The sequence below is a fragment of the Arachis hypogaea genome, chromosome 2 (assembly GCF_003086295.3).
Source record: "Arachis hypogaea cultivar Tifrunner chromosome 2, arahy.Tifrunner.gnm2.J5K5, whole genome shotgun sequence".
NCBI lineage: Eukaryota > Viridiplantae > Streptophyta > Magnoliopsida > Fabales > Fabaceae > Arachis > Arachis hypogaea.
Window position 1 is genome coordinate 4,822,316 of NC_092037.1, and position 27,456 is coordinate 4,849,771.

The following is a 27,456-nucleotide window of genomic DNA, read 5'->3' on the forward strand; positions in this document are numbered from 1 at the left end:
ATTTAAAATAAAATAAAAAAAAATATTTTTTATCATAACTTGATACGTATATAATTAGACCATAAAACAACTAAAAAAATTAGTATTTAAAATATAATTTATCTCATTTGTATTGTAAATAAGATAAAAAATATTTTATAAATTAATAAATATTTTTTAAATTATATATATTTTTAAATAAAACTTTTATTATTTTTTAGTATTCTAAAAAAGAAAACATTTAATTAATTTATTTAAAAAATTAAATGCTTTTTTAATAAATAAAATGTGCAATTTATTTATTTAATAAAAATCCTTTAATTTGATATTTAATTTATCTTATTAACGTTATCTACAAAAAAAATTTACGCACGTATATCCAAATTTATTTCATTTCATAATTGATATATAAAATTATTAGCAAAAATTTTAAACACCGAATCACGAAAAAATTGAAACAATACAAACTGAGCCTCTAATACCCGTATCATAGTTACAAAATTAAAAATTAAAAATTATAAAATTTGTTAATTAAAATGAGTTAAGTACATGATTTGATGAAAAAAAAAACTTTTTTAACAGATAAAAACACATGACTTTATCTAAAAATTCGTAAAGATAGAACAATTCAAACTTAACTCCAAACCTGATTTATTTAATATAATACTTCACTAACCTAAAAAAAATAACAAATGTGTCGCCTCTACAGTTATGCCAGCAAATTTCATCATATGAGGAAAAAAAATGGTATCATCACCGTAGCATTACCCTGTAATTAATTGTACCTCATCTTTTTTATTTTTCAGTTTTTCTCTCTAATAAACCTCTCTACATTCTCTCTGCTTTCTCTCTCAATCCTATCATCTTCATTACCTCTCTCATCCGATTTTGATATCTTTCATTTTATTCAATGATAATAAAAAATATATACAAAAGTAAAGCTATATGGTAAAAGACAAAAATCAATGGAATAAAAGATGAAACAAATATTTTGATATTAAAAGAATCCACCGTACCAAGTAGAATAAATTTGAAAGGTAGGTGAATTTGAGAGTAGAGAAAGATGAAAGAGTAAAGATTGAAGAATCATTCTTATGATGATTATCTTGAATAGAATTATATTACACAAAGCAAGTAACAGAATTGGAGATCGATAAGGTGATCCTATAACAAACTTTGCTAAAGGCAGTTAAAACAAAATATAATTGATCAAAAACTGTTATAACTCGTTGACTAATAAGTAATTGATCTTCCTATCAAAATTTATCCATTGATGACATTTATTTCTTTTGAAATGATATGTAAGTTTCCACAATATTTAATTTTTAGGCTCATTATTGTCGTAGATATAATTATACATGACTTGTTTCTTCTTCTAAATTTTTGAGACAAGTGATTTTATAATATGATATTTTAGTTTTTATAGTAAAAAAAATTTAAGTTTAATCTTTGTTAATTTTAAAAGAAAACATTTTTATAGAAGACGGATAAAAAAATAAAAATTTAAAAAAAATTCAAAAACAATTCTTATGTGAAAGTGTGTATACAAGTTATTTAATTTCGGTTTCTATAAGTTTTGATGAAAATCAAAATAGTAAATTTGACTTAAATTAATCTATTAACATGTGTCAGAAAACTTTTAAAAGATTAATTTGAGTCATACTTTTAAAAAAACTAAGTCAACCTATCAAAAAAAAAAAAACTAAAAACAATTCACACGTATACCTAAAACAGACCAAACAATGAATGAATGAATATTATTATCACGTGTAAGCACTCACAAGTCACAAGTGAGTTAGGTGGAAGCTCCAATATAAGTGAAACATGGGGAATGATATAATGAAGAGTACTAGTTAGTTTATAGTACCCTTTGAAGAAAAAAATAATAAAGAAGAGACGGTGGCAAGTAGAAAAGAAGAAGCTGGCAAAGTGATACATTTGCAACACTAATGCTATAGGAAGTTTTGTACTTGCATATTGCATGCAATCACATTTTTTAATTATGATGTTGATGTTGGCCTTCGGATAATGTTTTTCAGTACTATTAAAATTTGAATTTTTTTTTATGATGTGGAGATCACAAAACTTAATTTTTAGATTAGTAACTTTTGATTTTAATTTTTTTTTAAACTATAAATCTGAAGAGCAAATTTATTATTTTTTATATTAAATTTTTTTGAACATTCAAACCTGTAGATTTGTCTAATTTTTTTTAAGGTGTTAATTGGACCCTTTAATTTATTTTATGGTGAAATAACAAAATTTACCTTAACACAAGTCAAATTACTCTTCAATTTGTGTACCATAAAATTTGACCATCAATTTTTTATAAATTTTATTACCCCTCAAGTGAAGGTTCAATTTATTAATTAAAATTTTAAAAATTATATTAAAAAAATACATCATCAGCTAACCATTATATAACTTACACAGTGACAAATCTAAAAAAATTTATTAGTAGAATAAAATTGGTATATAAAAATAATAATAATAATAAATTAATATAAATATATTCACATATCTTAAATTAAGTATATTAACAAAATTTTAATATAATTTAATTAATATATCAAAAAGCATATTAATTAAAAAGTATTTTCTTTTTATTTCAATATTTTGACAATGTTTTGTTTAATATATTTAATATTAATGTCTTGTCAAATATTTTGTGCCTGTTAGATTAATATGATTAATTATTTTTTATATAATATGAAAAAAACTACATCTCAATATATAATTGTGTGAGAAAGATAAAAACATATTATAATAATAAAAAAGACAAAAATTTAAATCAAATAATTACAATTTTTTTATATTTAGTCTAAATAATCAAATGTCTTTTTTTTTAAACTAATCATTTAATTTTTATTATTTAATTGCAGAGTTAATACAATTTATGGTAAAAAAAATTTCAACGAAAACAATCATTATATACAAGACTAAAACTAAATTAAATAAAATAACAAAAATCAATAAATGATATATATATATATATATATTATATATATATATATATATATATATATAGGGGACAAATGCCCCAGACCTTAATGAATAGATTCGTGCCTGCTTACACACCACATCTTCCTCCATTTCTAAAAAAAAAATAGCCTTGCAATTAGTGCATTCATTGCAGGTGAAAAAATCTTGCATTGTGTATATTGCATGCATTTTTTTAGTGGGTGGAAATTCAGGTGCACTCAATTTTACGTGAAGTTGATAATTGAGAGTGGTTAGATGATTTAATTGATTTGACTAAATTTTTATCGCTCTCAACTATCAATTTCACATAAAGTCGATTGCACTTGAGTTTTTATGATTCTTAGTGTTTCAAACTTCTCATATTCTTATAATCTTTGAGATCACAAAACTCAAACTAAATTTCAAGACTTGTTAGCTTTCATATCTGCTAATTACTGATCGATTTAGAAGTTTTATTTTGAAAGTAGAAGGGGAAATAATAGACTTAAAGTACAAATAAGTTCCACACTAATTAAAAATATTAAATTAATGGCGATTATTATATAGTTACGTAAATATCATGAATCCTTAAAGTTTTCAGCTAAGATGTGACTTAATAACCATATGGCTACAGTTTTTTATTTATTAATAATTTCTCAAACTTTTTTATTTTTCTAAAATTATCCATTTGCTATTAATTATTTTCAATTATTCCATTAAAAATTGAAACATCCAAAAGCTTAATTATTAAAAGGGTAAATAATTATAAAATGTGTCAATTTGCTGACCTGATATATATTGTGTTAGTCTATTATGTGTTCTATTTCATCAATGAAAAGTTATCACAGTACATAGTGGAGCCATATCTATATATCCTTATTTTGTAAGATAGTGATGATGAAATACATGCTCAATAATTATATGACCCACCCACATTAGTGGCATTACCCTTTTAAGATTTAGAAATTAAAGATATATAACACACCCGTTTAGCCTTAACAAGAATCCAAAGCCATATGTTCATCAAAAAACATGAAAAGAAAAGAATCCAAAGCCATATAATGAGAGCTAATGGATGATTAGAGGGGTAGGTGTGTGTTTATTAAAAAATAAATTTAAAAAAAAATCACTTTTTAATATTTGTAAAAATTTAATGAAATTACCAACTTTTAAAACAAAAATAAAATTATTTTTCAGTATTTTTGAAAAAATAGAATGGTTTCTAATTAAATTAAAATTGATTTTCAATTTTTTTCCAATAATGTAAAAAAAATCATGTTATAACCAGCTTTTGAGAATCATTAACAAACACACTCAAACTATTAGATTAATTAAATAAGAAACCACAAAGTACGGAAAAATAGTCAAAACTATGCAACTTGATGACCTAAACTTTTCTAGTCATTAAATTTAAATTATTTTTTTTTTTCAGAAAAATGGCATCCGAATTAAGAGTAGCCAATTAATTTGCTGAGTGCATGGTATGTACTACTAGACAAAACAGAATAGTACCATCATTAGAATTTAGAAGAATTCTATATTCAAATTTCTCTTTGGCTTTGTTTTGCCCTTTGGAAACTCCCTCTTGGAGGATCTTGCATTCTCCAGCTAATAAACTTTTCCATTTTCATGGAACATTCTGATTCTTGTGATTGTCTGATTTTCCCTCTTGGGGTGTTTTGCATGCTATTTTGTCCCTCTTATGCTTTACATTTTGAATAATGGAGCTACTTTCAAATTTATTATGCACATTGTTTCAGGACATTAAATTATAGACCGAGTCTTATTACCAGTACATTTGAGAAGATAGGCATTGTTGGACTTAGCTTATTGTTTTCATTCTTAGACCACAAACATAACACTACTATTGTAGCTACAATATATATATATATATATATATATATATATATATATATTCAAAAAATATATATAATTGACGAAGGTAAAAAAATTAGTTTTAGAGATATAACTTCATATACCTCTTTCTATTAATTTAAATTTTTATGAGAACGAAGTAATTTCGTGATATTATCAGAGATTCTATAACCTAAAAGTTAAGAGCTCGATCCAATATAAAAATAATTTATGCAAATTCAAAAAAAAATTTACGTAAAAAAATAGGTTAAAAATATAATAATTGATATATTTTTTTATTTACTTAAATTTTTAAAAGAATTAATTTAATGAGGATTATTTTAATTTGCTTTGCATGGGAATTTAACCATAAGCGAAAATGGGTAATAATACTTTAATATTTATATATTGTTGTAAAAAATAATTGAAAAAGATGTCCCATATATTCGTATATGCAATGAAAGTAGCTTTAGGGTATGTAGTGCCAAGACGCCCACTTGCATTGCCCCACCATATTCATGCATGTGAAGTTGTAAACATAGTGAAGGGAAATATCTCACTCGGACATAGAGTCATAGAGATTTTAATAAGTCATGGAAGCATGCATAATAACCTTACTTTATCTACTCTTTAGCATTATTAATATCCAATGTATAACTTAATTGTAGCATCAAATAACATACATTTAATTTGGTCAATGTCTCCTTCAATGTTGAAATTTCATGGATTGGTAATTCTCATCCGCAGACTACCCTATAGAAATTAGATATATCAACAACACCACATGTCCACACATGATGATGAGATAGATACTTCTTGATAATTAACTCATCATGAATTAAAATTTAACATGAACTTTATTACAATCAAACTTTTCTAAAATGAAAACTAATAAAAAATCTAATCTCTTTTAAATCAAAATAATAAAATTTATAAATGATAAAAGTTACAAATTTAATGATAATTTTTTTTGTTTCTCACGGTATTTTTCAATCTGACAGATTAAAAACTAATTTATCGCAAATCTAAATTCCGTTTAAGAATTTATCGCTAACTAATAGGTTACTACATGCACAAAGTAAAATTCGAACCCTACTAAATTAAATAAACTAATAAACTACTAGATCAATTCATATTAATTATTTTTTATTTTATTACTTTACCATTCTCTTATCTTACATAATTTTGTTTCGTTAGATAGCGTTTGTTTTGAGGTATTGAGACAGAGATTGAGAGACTGAGATTCAATATTATATTTGTTGATTCAGAGATTTGTACTAAAATTTTTTTCTCTGTCTCTAAAATTTCAATATTTCAGTACCTCCAAAAAGTGAGAACATATGGAACTAAAATTTTTAGAGATGGAGACTGAAACTTTAATAACATTTTATACCTAAAATACTCTCATTTCAATTAATTCATTTTAATTTACTCTTTGTACAAATTAAATTAAAATTTCATTCTTGTTTCAATTTCTGTCTCTTATTTTGCACCAAATAGAATACTGAGATTTATTTCAATTTCTATCTCTTAATCTCTGTCTCTCAATCTTAATTTTTCCATTTCTTTCTTTCCACCAAATACTACCTTATGGTACAGGTTATGTATCTGTCAACAAAAAAAGCACGAAACCCTAGTGAAGAGGCATATATATAAGAGTAGTTTTTCATGCATTGCGATGGAACAGAAAATAACAAGAGCAAGCAGTTCAACAACGTGACTGTGCAACAACCAGCAATATATCTCACAGTCAAATAATTGATTATTATTCTCGGACAATTTAGTGTTCAAATTCACAACTATATACATGATCCACAACTTTAGTGTATATACAGAATAACAATCATCATTTTTCTCAGCCAAGTATTTCCACAAGTTATTTTTATTTCACTTGAGTTCAATAATCATTCTCTTTGTTAGAATGTATTAATTGGTTTTATCGTAAAACATTTTTACTTGTGAATTTTAACAAGGGCCACAAAATTCATATTTGTATTAGGTAACTGTTGGTTTAATTTCTAATTGAGCAGTTGAGCATTTTCTTGTTGACTTACTTAGGATTCTTCAAAGATAAACTTGACAGGACTATGATGGATGGTGACTAGTACAACATATTATTATCCAATGAATTAAAAAAATCCTATCCTGTTGATTTTATCACATTATTTAATTAGTACGCTAATTAGTCATGCACAAAACTTTTTAGTTATATTTATATGTATCTCATAATTAATTAAGCACTTCATACTTGATGTTTGCTTCATTAATTATATTAATCTAATTGATGTAAAACTACTCTTTCCAAAAATTTATATCGATAGAAAAAGATAATATAAATAATTATATTTTTAATATTTTTTATTTTTCTTTAAAAAAGATTATTTTTTTGTTTACTTGACTTAAACATAGTTTTCTTTTCTTATTTTATTTATCTTATACTATTTTTTCTACTTTTAGATTTCGTCAACTATCGAACTCTAATACTTTCGAACATTGAATTTTGATATCATATCATGAAACCATTCCTTTTAAAAGTTTAAATTAATAGAAGAAGACAACATAAATAATTATATATATAACACTAATTAACGCACTACAACAATATAGACTATTTTTTAGGATTATATGTATCAAAAAAGCATTAAAATTTGTCAAAAAAATAAATTTTGACACTATTTTAACTATGGTAATATGTTAATAAAAAATTTGTCAAAAATAATATTTTTAACATATAAGTAATTGTAAAAAAAGTTTAAATCTTATTTTAATAAATGATATTGGCCGTCAAAAATAATTTGTTAAAAAATTTTGAGAATATAGTTTTGGTGATATTTATTAACCATCAAAAATATTATTTATTTTGACACTTATTGACCATAAAAAATTTTCAACAAAAATTTTTAACAAAGAATGAGATGAAATCTTAAAACTGAATAATAAACTAAGATTTTGAAAATAAAAAATGAGTAGTATAATCCCAAATTAAGAGCAGTGTGATGCCAAGATTGATGGAGCTCAACAAAAAAGAGGAATAATGGACTAAGTTAAAAATAAATTAAATAAATGTCAAAATTAAAGAGTAATTTTTTATAGTCAGATTATTCACTAAAAAAAATAAAAAAATTTGATATTTATAATATTTGTTAAAAATATATATTAATTTTTACACTTAATTATAGCTGTTAAAAAAACGTGTTAAAATACCTTTCTTATAATGACGTAAGAAGTAATAATTAAAATGATTTCTTAAAAATCTTATGTGTGACATTAACTTTTATATTGGCGTAATGTTAAACATACTAATATGACGTAAAGAAAATACAATAAATTTAATCCCTCAAATTTAGAATTAAATTTATTAAACCCAATCTTAAATCTATTTTTCATTATCTTTTTTTTTTATCAAATCTACAACAAATTCAAACTCTTTCTCATCAGTATCTAAAAAGAGATCTCTTCAATTTGTTGCCAGATACTCTTCAATTTGTTGCCGCTATCTTCTGTGTTTCTTCTAGAGCTCTTGAACAATACACTAATTAAGGGTGGGTTTGGATTTGCGTCGGAGAAAAGAAAAATCCGTTTAAATTTTTTGAACGCTTTATCTTTATGTTTAGTAACATTTTCATTCTATAAACAACGAAGTGATTTCTGTCTTCAATCTTAGTTTACCAAAAATTAAAAATTCTAATTTTTTCTTTAATCTTTTCACGTTGGATTAAACTTTATATTCTATGTACCAATTATGTTCTTCATATTCATATGTTTATTATTTTTTTATAATAATTTTTCTAATGCTCTCTTATGTTTATGTATATTATTATTTTTTATAAAATTTTTTATTTTTTTATATGAGTTTTTATTGTTATTTTTATTTTTTTTATGAAATATTTTTTTTACTTTGTATTATGATTCTATTAATCTTATCAGAGTACTAAAGAATACTGAAGGTACTAAAAAAATATTAAAATTTATTTAAATATTTAAAATAAAATTGTAAGATAACATAAAATAATTATTTAAATTCATGTTTTTTTTTGTAATTTTTCATCTAAAAGTAATTTTGAATAATGTAATCCAAATAATATTTAGTTTACTATAATCCATTTTGAATAAAGATTACCAAACATAAATCACGTTAATACCAACTCACTTTTGATCAAAATCAATTTAACAAAATCAATTTTATACAAATCTCTGTTTACAAACTGTAATTCAAACACACACTAAGTAGTTAATAGTTAGTACTTAAAATCTGTTTCATTATATTAATCTATTTAACCAAAGAGATAACAATTAAAATAATCTCTCAGTTTTAATTCAATAATAAATATGTTTTTTTTAGTTGTTAAACTAATCAAAATAGTCTCTTAATTTTAAAACATAAATTAAGATGGTCCTTCTATTAATTACTAAGTTAACACTGTTAACATTGATGGACTATAACTCAAATGGCATAATCTTTCCATACACATAAAAAATATGGGAGATGCTTCTATAAAGACGCATAAAACATCTTTTTATAAAGACGCTTACGTGCCGCATTATTATTGGACATATTAATGAATCGGTTATTTTTTAATTTCTTAACAAATAAAAATAAAACCGATTTTTTTATAATAATAACAATAAATCTGATATTTTTTAAAAATTTAATTGTATTTTTAAATTTTTAGGGATTTAAATATCTACAAAACAAAAAGTTAGGGATATATTTGTCTTTTATCAAAAAATTTAAAGATATTTTAGTTTAGATGGTGTAATTCGATCGGATCAAATCGCATCTAATAATTATAATACAGACAATTGGTTTTATTATTATTACTATAATAAACCAATTTTGTTATAATTTATTAAAAAATAAATTATTAACTAATTTAATAAAAATATCCAATAATAACATCACGTTTAAAAAAAAAGATATTTTTAATATCTATTAAAGTAATCTCCAAAAAATATACAATCAATTTAGTCTCTTAAATTTGAGATTAAATTTCTTAAACTCCAACCTTAAATCCTATATGCTTTCTCGTTATCTTCGCTTCCTTCTCCATCGTATGTGTAACAAATCCAAACTTTTTTTTTTCAATATCTGAAAATAAAGTTCTTATCATGAATAGAGTCGTAATAGAATTCATTATAACAGCATCTCCACAATCCGAAATACGAGTCAATATAATTTCATGGATGAGTTTCATTAATAGCATTACTTTAATTTGATGATTAACGAAAGGGTTTTTTTTATTTACGGTTTAAATTGAGAAATTATTTTGATTAGTTTAAAAATTGAGAGATCATTTTGATTATTAAGTTAAAATTAAGAGACTATTTTAATTGTTATCTCTTAACCAAAATGTAATGTGGGTACCAGTTGGCCACGTGGCACATTCTAGTTCAACCATCTAAATTGGCCCCGTTCATGTGTTTTCATATTCACATGTTCATATAGTTTCTCAAATTCCATATATATAAAGCACTCGCAAACTAACCCTTTCTTTGTCCAACTTTTCTAAGAAGAAAAACAATATGAAGGTGATTCAAATTAAATCATGCATTGTAAATTTAGTTTATTTTGCTTTACTTTTAGTACTGCTTAATTTATTTTGGATAGTCACATTTTTGTGTTACTCCTAACCAACTACTATAGGCCTATGGTATTATTATTTATTTAATTAATTTGATCTTCTTCAAGTGTTGTTTATTAATTTATCACAGATCTTCAATTGGGTGCACAAGCGGTTCAATCATAAACCTCCAAAGGGTTTGATCTTCTAAAACTTAAACTTCATTCAATTTCTACATATATACTCTCATTGATTTTCCAAATAAATACCTTAATGAACAAATTAAACAATTCATATTTAATTTAATTTATGGTGAAAATTTAGTTGCAGTCGACTTCACGTGAAGTTTATGACTACAAGTCGTTAGATGAAAATTTAGTCAAATCAATCAAATCATCTAACCGTTCTCAACCATCAACTTCACGTGAAGCCGATTGCACTGAGTTTTCACCTTAATTTATAGCTCTAAATTCAATTTATTTATTATTATTATTTTTTTTTCTTAGATGGGTTTGCTTCAGACATGAAAAAGAATGAAGTTACAATAAGCAATGATGATAATAAGGTTGTTGGGGATAATGAAGTAGCTTTGTTGAAACAAGTTGCACTTACTAACATGCTTGGTGGTTGGAAAGATGGGATTCTAACCATTGGAACACTTGGTTATGATCACAAAGAATACTTTGGTTTGCAAGTTCAAGATAAAAAATTATTAGGTGGTGATGAAGGGTTAAATAAAAATAAAAATATTAATAATAATAATGTTTTTGATGATTATGCTGAAAATGATGATGAGGAAGTGAATCCATTGATGCTCAACACATTTGAACATCACAACAATAACTTTAACGATGAAGAAGAAGAAGAAGAAGAAGTTCTTGTTGGTGGTGGTGCAAACCAAATTATCATTGATGCTAATTACAATGTTATCACCAAAGAAGAAGTGTTGATGAACAATGAAATTGTTCTTGCTGATGAATCCAATGATGATGATGATGGAGAGAGTGATGATGTTGATGATGATCAAAAGAAGAAGATTGTGAGAGGGGAAAGGATCACACTAGCTGATCTATTCTTGGCTGATTCTGAAGTTAAGAAGAAAATGATGGGCCCCACAAAAATCTTGGTTGAGTCAAATGATGATGAAAAATCAAACCTTAAAGTAAAGCATGGAAAGTCTTTTGCAAAGAAGCTTCTTCCCAATGCCAAGGATAATCCTCAACCAATGAAAGATATCAAGAAAGTAAGTATTGCTTAATATGTCAAAAATATTTGAATATTTTTTATATACTAAAAGTGTAAACAATTTTATACAATTATTTAATTAAATTACTTATTTAGATCATTTTTAAATAATATATTTAAAAATTAGTTAATTTTATTCATGTGACAGTATATAATTAGTTGTTAGAGTAGCATTTTTTATATTGATAATATATGAAACTGAATTATAATCTATAACTAATTTGTTATCATAAGTGAGTAATTATGTATGTGGTTTAGGAATATGAAGAAATTCTCTAATGTTTCGTTAATTGACTATGTATGAAAATCAAGTGACCCAATGAATTTTGCAAAGGTTGACCTAGTCAAAATTGTGTTTTGTAAGTAATGGCTTCCTTTCTTTTGTTAACATAAAATTATTTAAATTTTTTGCATAATTAAGTTTTCAGATTTTATAAAATTTTTTGTTTTAAGTTTAGTCTTATAAATTTTAAAAAGTCTCTATTTTAATTTCTATCATTTCATTTTAACTTATCATGTCAACACTTAACGGATCAAATTAATAACAAAGACTAAAATAAATATCTTTTAAATCTCATGCAATCAAAATAAAAAAAAAGAGTATTTTATAAATATAAAAACTTATTTAAACTTGGATTTTTTTTTTACCTTTTAAAATAAAATCTACTCATAAATTTTGTTTTCCATGATATTTATTAAAGCTTACTACAAAATTTTAACAATATTGTTGTTGATAAAGATTAAGTAACTAATAATTTTATATAAATAACAATCAATTTGCAACATTTCTAATTCTATATATTATTTCGAACTCGGAACATAAACTAATTCAGATATATATGTACTAATTGGCATGCATTTTCATTAAGTATAATTTGTTGTGATTAAATGTCCTTATAGCTCATGAAGAAAATGTTAAAGAGGAAAATCCACCCGGATTTCGATGCCAAGAATCAAAAACCAGAAAAGAAGGAATCCATTGATGGTAATCACACCAAGAAGAAGGAAGGCCGCAAGGCTTCACTATATTGTATTCCAATTTAAGGTGAATGTTACTATGTTAGCTCCTAATTCCTTTTTTTTTTTTCTTGTAATTTAATTTTTTTTCTTTTTTCTTTTTTGTTTTTGAGAAGGTTTATGGCAAACCAGATATTGTGGTTGGTACTATGTTTTCATACATTAAGATACAACTATATTAAAAACACACTAAAATCATCTGTCACTAAAATTAATCATTAACATAAAATATTAAAAATAGTTAAATTATATATATTTACATATAAATATATTAGTAGTTGATTTTAGTATATATTTAATATCTTTTTATTAAGATATTGATAAAGTGTGAAGTGTCTCTAATTAAATATATGGAATTTTTTTTCTTTGGTTTTTTTCAACAAGACAAATAGATAAGTTGATGTAGTTATCATAAACTTGTGGGTGCAAATTGTTCCGAGATATGGAAAAAGAGACTCAATATGATGTTTTTTTTTGGGTCATGATATGATGGGTTTAATTTTTTAACTCATTACAAACATTAATTTTCTTCAGGCCTATTATTAATATGTCAATTCATCAGAGCCCATAATTATTATTGATATGATCTTATCTAAACCGTACCCTACCAAATGTTTTTCACTCCAGTTTTCTTTATTTGTATATATGTTGGATCATCACAAAATACACATGAAAAGGGCCTAATTCTTGAATATCATTATTCATGCATCTTGAGGGAAGATACATAGGTGCATGCTTGAGAAATATATGTTTCCCAAAAGTCATATTCAATTCCATGTAGTATGTCATAATAACCAGCCAATCATTTATATGCTTAGGCCCACCTTACACAAATAACTAATAAAAAATCCAAACAAAAAGGTCAAAATAATGTAATCTAATATTATTTATTAAAAATTTAATTTTGATATTGACAGTATAAAATATTTTATATAATTATATTAGTTTTTTAAATATTTATTTACGCAGTCAAAATAAAAAATAATTATTTTTGTTAATTTAAAATTATTTTATATTAACAGTGTATTAAAATTAAATTTATTTATTAATTAATTTATTTACTTATTTATTTGTTTTTTGTTTTTTTTTCTCTGATGACTTTCACAGGCACCAGCTATGCATTGCTAAGTTCTCTGGGAGATTCCCCTCTATTTATTATGTGGAGATGTAGTTTTGTTCACTATATATATTGTAAAATTTTAAATATAAAATATTATTATTATCATTATTATTAGTGTATTATATATGAGAAATGCCTTGAACTGTGTGATTTTGTAATTCGTGACTATTCCTCTGTTTGTTTGGCTTTGACTTTGATTTGACCTAAGAATGTGGATCCATGTCTCAATTATATATGTATGAATTAGGTTTAAACTTGGCTGTTCGTTTAATCTAGGCTTAACTTTGAGACTTATTATTTAATTTTATCGTATATCTATGCTTTTTTATTATTATTATTATCTAACATTTTGAAACTAATGATCAATTATTAAAAGATAGAGTAATATACTTATTATCTTAATTATTTTGTATTTGATTATTTATTCATATTTAATTAAAAAAATGAGCAGATTAATAGGCACATAATTTGTATTTATTTATTTATTTATTTTTAATTTTTCATGTACTACCCTATCTTGAACTAATATTGTAGGGTGGAAATAAACAAAGGTTCCTCCCGGAAAAAAATAGGAAAATCAGTCAACAAAATAAATTTATTTCTCCATCAATCTTAATTGTTCATCACAATAAATCAATAAATCACATATTATTATTTTTTTATGCCTGCTATGTGATGTGAGTACCTACAAGATTGTTACTTAATGTTTGTCTTATCAGAAGAATAGAATAATCGGATAGGGAAACTAAAAAGTAAAAACAGAGAGGAAAACAAAAAATTCCAAAGTGAAAGGAGGTGAAAATATTTTACACACTGTTGCCAAATTGCCATGTAGATGACTCTGGTAAAAGAATAAGTATTTTACACACTGTTACACACTGTTTGAACATTATATTACAATTTTAACAGATTTTTAATAGTTTGGGCCTAAGAGTAGATCCATCAAAGGCCCAATAAGACTTAAAAAAATGAAGCATCTCCAAAATAATCAGCTTGTAACAAGGCTAAGGCATGGACGGCTAGCAATAATCTTTACACGCACAAAAACCTCATTTACATTAACGGGTCACGTCCTGATCAAAACAAAGTTTTCCTATCATGTGTTTTAGACAACCAACTTGCAAGCCCAAAAATAAAAAACAACCATCTTGTAACTGATGTTTTAATTGAGTGATTTTTGACCAAAAAAAAAAATTGAGTGATTAAATATATTGTCTTTTAACTAAGTTGGGTTGGTTAAGTGATTAGCTCACTAGTCCGCTTAAGCAAGTGTCGGGGGTTCGAATCCCGTCTTGTGCATGCAGCAATCCATTGGCCAGCGACAAACCCTTAAATGAAGCTCAGTACCGCAACCGATTAGTCCTTGACTTGCCGGATTAGGGGATACCGTAGGAAACAAAAAAAATATATATTGTCTTTTAATATGTTAATTCGAATTTGAATTCTAACAATGGTGGAGTAGTTGATAAAATTCTTAAATATGTGTATGAGTATGTGAAGGTGATGTAATACCCAAGATTGAGAGTTATTCAATCCATAACTTTGAGTGATTTTAATGATAAAATTTTGCTAAGTAGACAATGGGAGGGATAAACAACATGAACAACAGACTGTACTTCTAGGTCCAATAACTAAGAAAAAATATTCCAATCCAATTTCACTTTTACATTTCACCTTTTTTATTACCTATTTTCACCCACACCAAATTCTAAACCCTATTTTCACTTCAGCCTCCTATCGCCACCTCCTCTGAAACACTGTCCACCTTTGTCAGTCAAGAAGCTGCAGTGTGCCGTCATTGCCACCTCGCCTAGAACAAAGACGTTGTTCTGTCGCTGCTCCACGCCGCACTGCTGTCTTTCCACGCCGCATCGTCGCCTCTCTTCCACGCCGCACCATTGCATCTCCATCTCCCCTAAAGCCTGCAAAGTGCCATTGCTACCTCTGTCTTTGCTCTCCACAGCGGAACTGTGCATCTTTTCCCAACAACCACGCATTTATGACGAGTGAGAAGGCCGCCAATCACCCCACTACGCCACGCACAACTACACTGCTCTACTACTATCTGCGATGCACATTCCTGCCAAGGAAGAAGGGCGCCCATCATACAGCTGTACCGCGACGACGCGACGCATCTCTATTTCGTCTTCGTCTTGTTTCACTCAAATGGTACGACACAAATAAACATTCACATCCTAGTTAAAAGAACCATCCGCATAAATAGTAAAATGAATATTCTACGGAGCATGTGCATGCAGAATCAAGCAAATCCAGTAAAATAACAATGGTATACCCAAATAAATATCCATTTTAAAACGAAAAGAACCATCCGTATAGATAGTAAAATGAACATCCGATTTAGTTGATAAAAAATAAGTAACGAGACAGCAACTGTGAGAGACACCGGAGTCACGATACAGCAGCGACGGCAGTGGCACAGAATTGCGAGAGAGTGGTTACGACAAAAATTTAAAAAAATTCAAAATTATTATTAAACCTAATTAATTCAAAATTTAATTTTTAAAATTAAAATTAATTTTTCTTTTTTAACTTATTATTTATGTCTTTGAGAAAAAGTGTTGTTCTCCTATACACAGGGACGAACCAGATGGTTATTAGGGGCATTTGTTCCCACTGTTTTTTTTTTTAAATATATACATATATAATATGCCTCAATTTTAAATTTTAAATGATTTTATTACAAATAAATTTATCCCAATTATTTAAAATCTCAAATTCACTTTATCTTTCTATCATTTTGACTATTAATTAACTTAATCAAATTTAGTCTTCTCTCATTCTCAAATCCCAGCTGTCATCACTCTTTTATTTTCTTAAATCCTCTTCTTAGTTTCAACCTTCTTTTTCTATTTTTTTTAGTGGTCATTTTTTCTTCATCAAAAAGTAAATTTTAAATTCTCTATTTTTTAATATAACTCTTTATGACTCTATATATCTTTCAATTTCATTATTTTTCTTTTTTGATAATTTCAATTACAAATTATAATTCAAGTAATTATATTTTAGGTATTAATCTAATTTTTTATTTTTTTATAAATTTATATATTTTATTTTATTCTCAATTTAGTGATCCTTATTATTTATTTGTTTATCTTTCGTTCTATTTTAGTATATGTAATTATGTTGCATATAAATTTCTAAAGTCAATTGATCAATTTACAAATTTAGAATATATATTTTTTATTTATAGAAATAATAATAAAAAAATATTTTAAAAAATATCTTTCGTTCTATTTTATTATATGTAATTTTTTTATTTTTTTTATTCGAATAATTAATGTGCACTTTTATTTTTTTGAATTTAGATTAATATATCTTTTGATAATAATGTATATTATTTTTTTCCCAATATAAATTTTTTAAGTCCGTCACTGCCTATATTTTTTTTAAATTTAATTGATAAAGAGTGCAACATTTTTTACTTAATAAAAATGATTACCTAATAAAAATTGTTTAAGAATAAGCTATTTAAAACTTAAAAAATTATTTTTTTATACAAGATAGCTAAATCTCACCTTTAATTAATGTGTATGATTCATTTGTAATTAATAATACTACTTAGTGAGTCATTTTATTTAATGAACTTTAATTTCAAAGAAGGTAACTCACCTATATTTTAATATCTCGTTAAAAACGAGGTGCATACAACTCTTATAACCAATTAAAATTTAGATTTTATTAAAAAATATAAAAATATATAAGATTCTCCCAAGTTATATAGACATAACTCATAAGTCATAACTCTTAACTCATCTCACTAGAAAATAAAAACACAATACTTGGTAAAGTGCCTGACTCATCCACTTTTTTCTGTCAATTGTCATCACTCATCTCAATGTAAGACATTTCTTTCAAACTCTTCTTGTCCATTTAAAATATAAAAATGAAGAAGTACTCTGAATGATATTTTTCTTGATATCTTCTAGTATTGGAAATTATTTTTCTCTATTATGGACTGGGTTTTATGAATAATTTTGAAGTGAGGTGTGTTTGGAATTGTATGTGAACAGTCAGAAGAAGTAACAGAAGCAACATGAGTTCAAAGATTTTTACTTTTGAAGATGTGGCTAAGCACAATCACAAGAATGATTGCTGGCTTATAATCAATGGAAAGGTAAACTTTTGACAATTACTTCTTATTCTTGATCTGTTGTTCTACATTGATCTGTTGTAGATTTTGGGTTGGATCTGATTTGTACTCATCTATGCTTCTAATAAGATGAATACATATATCTGATTCGTATGTGTTTGAGGATTAAAAAAAACAATTTTTACTGTTTGCAAGGATTGAATTGCAATATGATTGGGTTAATTTGGCATTTCTAGAATTATAGGAACACTGGATTGCCATCTCTAGAAATATTAGGTTCTGGGTTTTACCACTGGAGAGAATACTAATTGAGAGAGCATCAAAGGGAAAGGGGATTAGTCTCTTTCAGTGTACAACCTAACTATTTTACTAGTTTTGTAACTATGCCTTTGATTCTCTTAGAATTACAAGAAAGATAGTAAATTTACTGAGAAATTGTTTTGCTCTGATCTGTGGTTTCTAACTGCTTTTGGAGCACTTCCATTCACTAGGAATAATTTTAAGAAATTGTTTATTGAAAAATAGGGTTCCTATAGATGTATATTGGAAGGTTCTAGAAGTCAAAAAGGGATGGGGAAGAGGGATATCTCTGAGGGCTATTCATAAGCTTGTGCATGTTGGTATTGTTATATATAGCAAAACTGCATAGTACTTACCTGTGTGTAATGTTTGGTCTGTGATATGGTCATGTAATTCCAAACCAAAAATGTTATTCGTACACCAAAATCAGCTACTAAAATCAGCCACCAATGTGTTTGTGTATAGATATATGTGTAGTTTAATTTATTTTCAATGTGGATTTGTATTTCAACATGTATTTGATGGCTAATTTTGGTGTACACGTAGTATAGTCGAATTCAAGCTGTGGGGTAGTTAGACTCATGCTGTATTTTCCTTGATGTTCTTCTATTTTGTTTGGGCATTCACTTATTGAAAAATAAAATAAAATGTATTGATACATCAGGAAGAGTGTTTGACACTTTGACTTAACTTTCTATTATCTTAAAAGTTTTACACAAGCATCTAATTATATTGTCAGTGCATTGTAGTTAAATTCTTTATATTTATGCACTTACTTACCGAGTTGAAATGCTTTGTAAAACTATATGGCATTTGCTATCTGGGTTTGAACACAACCAACACTGCTCATTATAGATATTGCCTTAACTGTAGTATGTTGAATAAGGCTATAAATGCTGGAATTAACTCGAATCACGTCAAATTTAGGTCCCCAATTTGCTATTCAAGTTTACTTAAACTCCACAAGATTATGTTAACTCTCAAGTTTCATGCCCTTGGTGTTGAATATTAATTAGCTTGAAGGGGGAAAGAAAATTGAGGGATGTCCTGAAAAGATAGGAAACTAATGTAAGATGGAAGAGAGTATTTGAACTACAATTCAACATGCTAACCATTAGAATTGTGTGTTCATAACTATCAAGATTTTCTTGTTTGAGAATCTCCCTCAGTTTGTCCACAAAGATTCTTCATGTTCTAGTTTGATCTTCATCACATACTAATTGGGGGACTGTGAAACTGTTGGCTTATGAATTCATATAAACACGACTATCTAAGAACATCGATGATGGAAATATTTGAATGTGAATTGACTAATCAATTATGCTTCAATACCTTATATGCATATGCTGTGCAACATCATGTTAATGTCCTTTGATGCCATGAAAACTTTGATCACTATCTTTTTAGATACACTATCTAACATTAGATGATTTCCATGGAAAGAAAAATGCTAGATTTAAGAAAATGATGGTATGGAAAATTATAACATGCATATCATTGTATCAGGCATATGATGTTACCCCATTTTTGGATGACCATCCAGGAGGCGACGAAGTTTTGCTAACATCAACAGGTAATTAGATTCTCTTTCTCCATCAGCGATTTTCGACTAAAAAACTCTGTTCTTATCTACTTGTTATGATGATGACAGAAAATGAAAGCCTGTGATGGTTAAAAATACTTCAACTTTTTTCATGTATGCATACTGATATGTGTTTGTGTGACTCATTTTCTGATAAGAAATTGTCATTAGCTATAACAATGATCATACTGAAATCTAGAAAAGAAGAGAGAAAAGGTAAAGAATTTTCACATGTGTTTGTTTATAACAGCAAAGGATGCTACCATTGATTTTGAGGATGTTGGCCATAGTGACTCTGCTGTAGAAATGATGCAAAAATACTTGGTTGGCGAGGTAGATACCAACACACTTCCGGAAAAAGCTAAACACAATCCACCACCACCAACACTAGCACCTTCCTCTAGCAACCAGTCCTCGGCCGGATTCGTCCTTCAATTCTTGCAATACGTGCTGCCATTGCTGATATTGGGATTTGCATTTGCTCTGCAGTACTATGGCAAGAAAACCAAGCCAGAAGAAAACTGAGAATATGAGCTTGAACCATGGTTTTTGGTATATCCATTATTGTTATGATTATTATTATTAACACAAATATCATTTTGGTAATCATAGACTTGAGGCAGTGTTGTTTTAACTTGGTTATTTTAGACTTTATAGTATGTGAATTTGTTGAAGTGAATTTCATCATAAGCATTGTGGGTAGTCTAAATATTTATGCTATTATTATGTTATATGCCATGTTTAATTATGTAGCCATGGCTAAATGCATTTTTTATGAAGAGAAACGGGTCAACAAACCTTACTTAGATCAAAGGCTTTCGGTTGTGACTTACATGTTACATCTCGAGGCTTTGTTCTTTTTTTTTTTTTTTGAGTGTGATCTTCATAAGAGCCTGGCCCAATATTAGATAGTGTAATATTTTGGAATGGGCCCAATGGGGATTATTAAGTGGTTGATTACTTGTTCAGGTCCAATACCAAAAATAATCTTGATTGGGCTAAAATATTAAGAGTGAATAGTGAAATACTGTAGTTAGGGCCGGAAGCTAGCCGAGCTCGGCTCACAAAAATTAATATTGGCTCACAAGTCGGCTCATTAATAATCAAGTATATTTTATAAGTTTAAGCTCCGCTCCATGAAAACTCACAAGCTGGCTCAAATAATAGGAACATAATCTATAATTCTATATCAATAAATTATAACTTATATATATTGAAAAATATTAAAAAAGATAAATTTTATATATTATCTATCTATCAATTATAAATTTTTTATTTATGCTCTACATCAAAATTATATATAAAAAATAATTATAAAATTTTAAATAATTAAGAACATAAATATATATATAAAATTATGTATATATTAATATATATATATATATTAAATTATTAATACACATATCTTATATGTATTTAATTTATAATTTTAATATTATATATATAATTATTAATGTTACTTTTTTTATTAGTTTAACTTTTTGAGATGAGTGATATTATGATATGGTATTAGAATTTTATATTTGAAAGATCAAGAGTTAGATTTTTGGAAAACCTCAAAAGTGAGTTAGATCCTTGAAAAATCACATAATCGAGTTAGATCCTTGAAAAACCACAGAACCACAAAAATAAAAAATAACATAAGACAGATTAAAAAAAATTTATATAAAAAATCAAATAAATCTAAAAAAGTTCTTATTTAAAAAAATGTTAAAAATATAATTTATTAATAAAATGTTAAAAATATAACTCTTAATAATTATTTAAAAACTTGTTTTTTTTACTGTATTTCTTAATCCAACAAATTAAAAATTAATCCGTCGCAATACTACAAACTTGCAACTTTAGCGATATAGAAGATGATGATAAGAATTTAAAAAGAGATGAAGATAAGAGTATGTGATAGAAAAGTTTTGGCCTCCGCTCTATGTATATCCATTGACAAAATGGGCCACATAGTTGTAGACATGATATTGGACCCTTGTTTTTTAATTCAGAGGGCAATAGACAGATGGAGTTATGGAATATGGAGAACCATGTTTGGGTCATAATATTATTAAATGATTCATTATTTTATTATTATAACTTACAATAATCCACAATTGCTTTTTTTTTCCTCCTTGCATGTTATATATCGAAAAGAAATCTCTCCCTTTTAAACTTTTTTTTTTCGTGTTGAACAATCTCGTCTTTTGCCAATTTTTATTACACTCAATTTTTTTTTATCATTTTGAACGAAGAAAGAACTGTTATTTTAAATCTTGAAACCTTATATTTTTTCCAAAAAATATAAAAAACTAATTTTTAATTAGTTAACATTACCCAATCTTTTTAAAAATTCTAAAAATTTCCTTTTTTTGAGATTTTAGAATTTAAAATTTTTAATTTAGAGTTTAAAATTAAAAGTTTAGATTTTAGTGTTTACATTTAAGATAAACAAAATATTTTTTAAAAAATGTTTAATTGACTAAAAAAAAAGTTGATTCTCTAACAATTTTTTTCTATAATTTATATAGTTAAAAAATTGTAAGTGTAAAAAAAGGATGAGATTTTTCATTTTTGAGATGCGAATATTCTTAAGAAGTTAAGAGAGTTCCCTCTGGATTTTTCTCCTGCTTCTCTTTAACCTATGGTAGATAGAGTGATGCTTCTTCTAATAATGCTACTACTATGTTGTCATTGTCATTCACACTTGATAGGGTTTATTATGGCGAGATTCTTTCATGTCTTTTGCTCTGAGGGACTGTAACAACCTTTATAAAGAGAAAAGGATAGCTAGCTCCAATCTCTTATTCTTTTCTTTAATTTATTTTACATATGTTATTGGTACTCATTTTTATTTTAAAATTAATTGATAACATTTCTTTACCACTAAAAAGGAGAATAGAAAAGAGTGTGCTGACCCGTGATACAAGGTAAAATAAGAATAAGTATATATAATAGTTCTATTTTGTTTTACAAAAATATTAGAGTAATTTATGTTGATAAAATAAATGGAATTTAAAATTATGTAAATGTCTTAAATCAAAATTGGTTAAGATATATGTGTAATTTTAAATTCTATTTATTTTATCAATGTAAATTATTTAAAATATTATGTGTACATATAAAATCAATCAAAATATATTTATGTATCAATATATGTGTTGTTTAACTCATTCTTAATATATATATATATATATATATATATATATATATATATATATATACACCAATGATTAATTTACTACTGATTGTTTGTGTATACATAAGATAATTATTTATTTTATTTTCAAAACATCGTTAATGATAGAAACAAAGTTTAATTTTTTTAAAAATTTAAAAAATTAAAAAATAAAATATATTACAGATGTATCTAAACCAAATGTTTGATCATATACATTTTTGTTGCCAATAATGCCAGTTATCTTGAAGAAGTTCACGAAGAGTTGAGGTTTCTCTGTATATACATTATAATATGATTATATTCTTTTATTTATTAGACCTTGTGTGAGTCCATCAGTCCACACTTCCAAAAGAAACAAACAAAGCTATATATAAATAATCCAAAAGAAGAATAGATCAGATCAAACGAAATTCTAACTTACCTCAATGAACTATGATGTTTAGACAGATTCATATAATAGGAATTTATTTTAATTACTTCTATTAGAAGTTTTCATCATATATAGCTTAATTTTAAAGGAGAATGCTGTATATATTTAGGCTCTAGTAAGCTCAGAATAATTGAGATTTTGAAAACTTGCATTGTAAAGCAAATATCCATGTGACTAGTGAATACCAATAATTATGATTACTAGAATTCATTGCATGCAACATTATTTTTAGCTACTCCAATAACGACTCAGTTAGAGTACTATAATACTAGTTTGCACGTGAGCACATTTATCACAATTTTGTTACTCTTAATTCCTAATTATTTCTAACTAAGAATAATGTGAAAATTTTTATATTCTTCTTGCAATAATTATAATAATTAAGCCAAGAATTTTAGTAATTTTCTTGGAAGTATTTCAAATTTTTACAGAGTTCAACATTTTTTCTATTTAATGTATCTATTATATAGATTAAACGATGTCAAAAACAATGAGTATATATATTAATATATATGACAATTTAATTTCTTAAGAAGTCATACTTATTATCCAAGACTTTCATATTGCATGTGCATGGTTTTAGGGTCCGAAAAAGTTGAAATAATTTTGGAAAAGTTCAATGTACTCTTATTATCTCACAATGGGGTTTCCCAAAATATATATATCACACTTATTGAGACTGGTTATCTAACTCTTGGATTGTATGTATGTGCATGATTTTACAGGGTCCGAAATAGTTGAAATTCTTTGGCAAAGTTCAATGCACTCTTATTTATCTCACAATTAAGTTTACTAATTAAGATTCATGTGATCACACTACTATAGTTATCTAAGACTTTTTCATTTTGCATATATGTGCATGTGCATGGTTTTAGGGTCGGAAAATAGTTGAAATACTTTGGATAGGTTCAATGTACATTGTTAGCTTTAGTGATGTATGTATCCCAACAATTTTGGAGGTCCATATGACCCCAACAATTTTGGGTGTGTATGAGCAAGAAAAAGAACAATAAAATTCTGTAATAAAAAAATAAATGACATAAAAATATTAAACAGCAAAATTCTTTTATTTAGATATTTAGAAAAAGCAATAAAAGTGATCATTTTCCAGTAAAAAAAATGTGTAGAATTAGAAGATTTTTTTTGTCCTAGTATCATCTTCCATTAAAAATAGTTGAAATCTTTCATAAGAATGCTAGAGGAATTATCTTACCCAGTTTTATTTGTATTTAGCTTTTATTTTTTCAAAAACATTTGTACCATTTCAATGCCAAAACAAATATGTATGTGTGTACGCACATGTCAATTTTTTTTCGAGTAAAGGATACTTTTGTTTTTGACATTTTTTTGTAGATATTTTTGTCTTTGACTATTGAAAAATATTTTTAAATCTCTAAGGTAGCGTTTGTTTTCAGGTACTGAGACAGAGACTGAGACTCAGTATTGTGTTTGTTAGTTCAGAAACTGGTACTAAAATTTCTGTCTCTGTCTCCAAAATTTCAGTATTTCAGTACCTCCAAAAAGTAGGGACACAGGGGACTGAAATTTTTAGAGATGAAGACTGAAACTTTAATAACATTTTATACCTTAAATACTTTCATTTCAATTAATTAATTCCAATTTTAGTGCAAATTAAATTAGAGTTTCATTCTTATTTCAATTCATGTCTCCCATTTTGCACCAAACAGAATACTGAGATTTGTTTCAATCCTTGTCTCTCAGTCTCTGTCTCTCAATCTCAGTCTTTCTGTCTCTGTCTCTCCACCAAACGCTACCTAACGTCCTTAAAAATTGGACGGATCAGTTCTTCCATTTAAATGCCTCCTAGCTCAACAAAAAAGTTAACGTGATTCCCGTAATACTTGTCACGCGTACACATCGAAAATTTATCATGCGATGCGTACGTTTTTTTTTAACTCTTGTACTAATACTAAAGAAGTGTATATACATTAGTTAACTTAGTTGAGGTAGATTTAAGCTCAGAGTTAAGTTTTTATAGATCGTAAATGTTGAAAATAAAATTAAATATATATTATAAGTTAAAATGCAATGTGTATTAAAATATATCATTTTAATGCAAAAGTAAAACTAGGTAATATAAAAAGATATTAGTTAAACAATAAATTATTTAAATTCTTTTAAAAAATATAATTTTAAAGATATGTAACATTTAGAATAAAATCGAACCAACTAAATAAACATGACCAAAAAATTACATCGAATCAAAATTATAAATTTAAAGTCAATCTAAAATTTTTTATGTCATATTATGTTTTTTTATTAGAATATAATTAGGATCCATTAATATTAGTTAAATTAATTAGCATCAATTAGTATATTTTATATTTATTATAAGATATTATGTTTTTAATTTTTTTTAATATTAATATACTCTTATATATTATATCATTCATTTATAATTCAATAATATACCATATTTTTTTTAATTTAGTCTCTTATTTCTAATACTTTTTATTAGGTTGGATTATATATAATTAAATACTGTTTATTATATTATATATTATATTCTATTTTGTGATGATAAGATGCATTATGATAGTCGCACAATAATTACAGAAAAATTAAAGTAAATCATTTCATCATTACAAAACTAACTTGTGGACTAAAAAGGCCCTTCGAAAATCAACACTATTTAAGAAAATAGATTAATCGAATGGTTAATTTATTCATCTTTAAATAAATATCAAATAGTTTATACATTATACGTAAATAATAACAATCTTTATATGTACTTTGAGATATACATTTATACGTACTTCCCCAACCACTCAAAGAACTTGGTAGCTAATCCAAATGAAAAATATATATAAATTGTAACATGTCAATGTCACAATAATCCTGTAAATGAGTGGTCCTTAATTAGCTTAGCCTCAAATCCCCAACATAAAGATTCATTAATAAAGCATATATATATATATATATATATATATATATATATATATATATATATATATATATATAGTCGTATTCCTTAATTTTTTTTTACAAAATAAAGTATATATTATGATGATATATCAAATTAATTTTAAATTTTTGAAACTTTCTTGGATTGAACTTTATATAATAAGATCATGTTAAAATTATTCAACTGTTGAATTGATAAATTTTGTTGCACACAAAGATATATATATATTAATTTGTGACTATTATTTTCATTAAATTAAGGCAAAACAACTGCCACAGGTATAAGTATCAAACAACTATAGCATATGCAAGCACAAATAAGCATCCATCTTGATGTGCAATATCAGATTGAAATGGACTTGTAATATGTGAGTCCCCATTGGAATAATAATAATGGAAAACATTATAGTTTGAGCACACTTATCCAAACAAGGGATGTTACCCAAGAGACACCAACACTTCGATAAATTATCGTATTCGTATATCAGATATATTTTAGATATGATATTTGTTTATTTTTGTTTGACATGTATATTTTTATGTTTAATTATATCTTAATAAAAAAAATTTAACTGAACATGTTTGGATAACATATTTAGATACTATTACATATCATCATATTCAATTTTATTTTTAATATGTATTTTTGAAATAAATTTAGAAATAGTATATATTATTATTAAAATAATAAATATTTTAAATATTTTATATAATTAAAAATATTAAAAACAATTAAAAAATAAATTTATATTTTAATATTAATAAATTATTAAATATTATTATAATTTATCTAAATAATAAATTTATATTTTACATATATAATATGTTTCCATATTTTATAAAAATTTAAAATTTATTTATTTATCCTTTTGTTCGGTTGTTCCTTGTGCTTGGATTTGCTCTTGGGTCAGTGTCTCTATCTAGTAAGATGCAGGGCAAGCCTACTTTAGGGAAGTGGTCATGTAATGACTTAATTAGGTGCTAATTTTTTTAATCAAGATTATTAATAGATATCTAGATATCAGATTCCTATGTGTTGTGCATGCAAAACATTATTTTCAGTTACATAAAATCGCAATATATGATTCTAAAACATTAACAAGTTTTTTCTACAATATATATACAAATATTTTTTCATTTAGGTCTCTTTAGTTTAAAACTTTTGTAATTAAACACGTATACCACACGATAATAAATAATTGTTT

General features: G+C 25.7%; 2 protein-coding genes across 2 annotated transcripts; both read left to right on the plus strand.

Moving 5' to 3' along the window:
- The first annotated feature begins 10,222 nt into the window (after positions 1 to 10,222).
- LOC112734096 (protein TILLER ANGLE CONTROL 1) lies at positions 10,223 to 13,991 on the plus strand. The gene is made up of 5 exons (XM_025783302.2): positions 10,223 to 10,323; positions 10,507 to 10,552; positions 10,862 to 11,598; positions 12,501 to 12,645; positions 13,725 to 13,991. Exons 1-4 carry the CDS (start codon positions 10,318 to 10,320, stop codon positions 12,642 to 12,644), a joined length of 933 nt encoding a protein of 310 aa, XP_025639087.1. The 5' UTR covers positions 10,223 to 10,317; the 3' UTR covers position 12,645; positions 13,725 to 13,991.
- Positions 13,992 to 17,400: 3,409 nt separating this feature from the next.
- On the plus strand, positions 17,401 to 20,509 carry LOC112734104 (cytochrome B5). Its single transcript, XM_025783313.3, has 4 exons — positions 17,401 to 17,595; positions 17,769 to 17,872; positions 19,655 to 19,721; positions 19,981 to 20,509. Exons 2-4 carry the CDS (start codon positions 17,792 to 17,794, stop codon positions 20,253 to 20,255), a joined length of 423 nt encoding a protein of 140 aa, XP_025639098.1. The 5' UTR covers positions 17,401 to 17,595; positions 17,769 to 17,791; the 3' UTR covers positions 20,256 to 20,509.
- The last annotated feature ends 6,947 nt before the right edge of the window (positions 20,510 to 27,456 follow it).

Coding starts and splice junctions, on each gene's coding strand:
- LOC112734104 (XM_025783313.3), top strand. CDS start 17,792: ATGAGTTCAAAGATTTTTACTTTTGAAGATGTGGCTAAGCACAATCAC. Junction 17,873..19,654: donor GGCTTATAATCAATGGAAAG/GTAAACTTTTGA, acceptor TCATTGTATCAG/GCATATGATGTTACCCCATT. Junction 19,722..19,980: donor AGTTTTGCTAACATCAACAG/GTAATTAGATTC, acceptor TGTTTATAACAG/CAAAGGATGCTACCATTGAT.
- LOC112734096 (XM_025783302.2), top strand. Junction 10,553..10,861: donor CAATCATAAACCTCCAAAGG/GTTTGATCTTCT, acceptor TTTTTTTCTTAG/ATGGGTTTGCTTCAGACATG. Junction 11,599..12,500: donor CAATGAAAGATATCAAGAAA/GTAAGTATTGCT, acceptor ATGTCCTTATAG/CTCATGAAGAAAATGTTAAA.